This window comes from Sinocyclocheilus anshuiensis, unplaced genomic scaffold (genome assembly GCF_001515605.1).
Source record: "Sinocyclocheilus anshuiensis isolate Anshui unplaced genomic scaffold, SAMN03320099.WGS_v1.1 scaffold1170, whole genome shotgun sequence".
In the NCBI taxonomy this organism is placed as follows: Eukaryota; Metazoa; Chordata; class Actinopteri; order Cypriniformes; family Cyprinidae; genus Sinocyclocheilus; species Sinocyclocheilus anshuiensis.
In genome coordinates, this window is record NW_015538055.1 from 1,334,983 (window position 1) to 1,338,050 (window position 3,068).

Here is a 3,068-nt window from a genome sequence, read left to right on the forward strand (position 1 = left end):
CAAAGGATTTATTATAAGTGACAAAACAAAACTAGAGGCCATTAATAGACTCTCCCACAGGTCTCATCAATGAGACATTTGAAGGTGATGAAATGGTCTGGCGTTTGTTTAAAAAAAAAGTCACAGTGGCCCAGTAAATATATGGCAGGGTAAGTATTTAATATTATTCATATTTTCAGGAGCCTTAAATATAATGTACTGATTGAATTAAAGTACAGCTGTGGTCAAAATTTTACTTATACTTTGCAGTATCTGTAAAATGTTAATCATTTTACCAATATAAGAGGGATCATACAAAATGCATGTTATTTTTTATTTAGTACTGACCTGAATAAGATATTTCACATAAAAGATGTTTACACATAGAAAATAATAGTTGAATTTATAAAAATGGCCCCATTCAAAAGTTTACATGCGCTTGTTTCTTGGATGATCCACAGCTGTTTTGTTTTGTTTTGTGATAGTTGTTCATGAGTCCCTTGTTCGTCCTGAACAGTTAAACTGCCTGTTGTTCTTCAGAAAAATCCTTCCAGTCCCTCAAATTCTTTGGTTTTCCAGCATCTTTTGCGTATTTGAACCCTTTCCAGCAATGGCTGTATGATTTTAAGATCTATCTTTTCACACTGAGGACAACTGAGGGAACCATTTCAAAAGATTCAAATGCTCACTGATGCTCCGGAAGGAAAAACGATGCATTAAGGGGTGTAAACTTTTGAACAGAATGAAAATGTGTACATTTTTCTTATTTTGCCTAAATATAATTTTTTTTTCATTTACTGCCCTTCAGAAGCTACAGAAGATACTTACATGTTTCCCAGAAGACAAAATAAGTTCAATTTACACTGATCTTCAAATTCAAAAACTTTACACCCCTGGCTCTTAATGCATTGTGTTTCCTTCTAGAGCATCAGTGAGCATTTTAACTTTTTGTAATAGCTTTATGCAAGTCTGTCAGTTGTCCTCAGTGTGAAAAATGGATATCAAATTCATACAGTTATTGTTGGAAAGACAAAACAAAACAAAACAAAACAGCTGTGGATCATCCAGGTAACAACACAGTATTAAAGTGCCCCTATTATGGATTTTTGAAAATTACCTTTCATGCAGTGTGTAACAGCTCTAACAGTTCAGGTGACATGTAAACATTTTTTTTTCACTTTTTCATAAAAGCATGAAACTTGGTAAACTTGTATAGTTTGCGGCCCTAAACATTTTCAGAAATGGAGCCATCGCAAAAACACGTTGTGGTTTCCATGGCGCCCATTTTACTTTCCGCCATAACCAAATTATGTATTTTGTGTCATAGCTCCTGAACCAAACATGATAACACAGAAAAGGTGATGTCTACCCCTATGTTTTGATGGTCAAGGATTACAATGATACCATATACAAAAACATAAACTTATATGAAGTTCTCTCTGACATGTCCCTAAAACAGGACATCAAACCATGTTTGAGATTCATGGAATGTGAAAATTAACTGATCAGCTCTGGGCTGTGTCTTGAGGGGTTTAGATGTGGGTGATGTCAGAAATATGGCTGTCTATATAAGACTAATGTGTTTTACTGTCCTTCATGATTGACTTCACTTTGTTGGTGTCAACACTGAAACTGTAGTCTCTTCTACTGCATGAGGTGAGAAACATTAATTATGTTGTCTGTCAAGTTATATTATACAAAGATATTTTTGGGTAATTTGATATTAATATTTCCATTTTCCATAGACTTCACAGAGTCAAAATGGAGAACTTATCCATTGTAGTCAGTTTTGAGCTGACCCTGGATCCATTTTCCATCCCTCCAGGAGCAAAATATCCCATGTTTCTCTTTGGCATCTTTATTTACATGTTCAGTGCTTTTTGTAATCTGACCCTGATGCTCCTCATTATTCTGACACAAAGTCTCCACAAGCCAATGCACTTCATTCTGTTTAGCCTCCCTCTGAATGATTTTATGGGAATCACTTCCATGCTTCCCAGGGTTCTCTCTGACATTGTGACGGAAACCAATAACACATATTATCCCCTCTGTGTGCTCCAGGGTTTTTTGCTCCACATGTATGGGGGTGGTGTTTTGTTCATCCTGGCTGCCATGGCTTTTGATCGCTATATTGCCATTTGCATGCCTCTGCGATATAATGCTCTCATGACACCCAGAGTTGTTATGACAATTGTGGCTCTTGTGTGGGGGTTTGACTTCTTATTTATTTGTGTGCTGTTTTCCTTGCAGAGAATGCATTCAAGATGTAGATCCCATATTGTAAATGTGTTTTGTGATAACCCTTCTCTTATTAAGATGGCCTGTGGTAATACTATAGTTAACAACATCTTTGGCTTATTTACAACAGCCATAATGCAGATTATTAGTGTTTCCATTCAAATATTTTCCTATGTGAAGATTTTGATTGCCTGCTTGGTTACAAATAGGTCTGACGCAAAGAGCAAGGCCATCAACACCTGCGTTGCTCAACTGGTCATTTTCATCATGTATGAAATTGTTGTGACTTTCTACATCCTGTCCCACAGGTTCTCAAATGTTAATGCAAACCTGCAGAAAATTATGGGGATGCTCATTTTTTTGGTGCCTCCTGTTATGAATCCAATAGTTTATGGACTGAACAGCCATGAAATACGAAAACATTTCCTTAAAATCTTTCACAGAAAAATCTCTGCTTAAATGTGTTTTATTACATCACAGTTTGTGCCAAGATGTCTTGTAAAGCCTTCAGCTCATGTTCAAAGGCAATTCCAATGAATTATTTTTTAATATATTATGTAGTAAGTAGAGAGAAATTGCACAACAATTTTCACTTTTCACTTTTGAGTAAATTAATAGATTCACATTAACGCCAAGACCTATATACGTTCAAAAATGAAAAAGACTGGTCTGCATTCTCTCTCTCTCTCTCTCTCTCTCTCTCTCTCTATATATATATATATATCAACAGACATTTTGTCCATCTGCCCTTCAGTGTAACAATTCTTTGTTTCTCAGTGATATTGAAAATATCAAATCATAATCAATCAATCCTCAGACTCCAGTTCAACATCTGAAACAAAATAATAGGA

At 35.6% G+C, this 3,068-nt stretch overlaps 1 protein-coding gene across 1 annotated transcript; it reads left to right on the forward strand.

Annotated features, from left to right (window-relative positions):
- The first annotated feature begins 1,740 nt into the window (after positions 1 to 1,740).
- Positions 1,741 to 2,676, forward strand: LOC107683394 (olfactory receptor 52J3-like). Its single transcript, XM_016479454.1, has one exon. It carries the CDS (start codon positions 1,741 to 1,743, stop codon positions 2,674 to 2,676), a length of 936 nt encoding a protein of 311 aa, XP_016334940.1.
- The last annotated feature ends 392 nt before the right edge of the window (positions 2,677 to 3,068 follow it).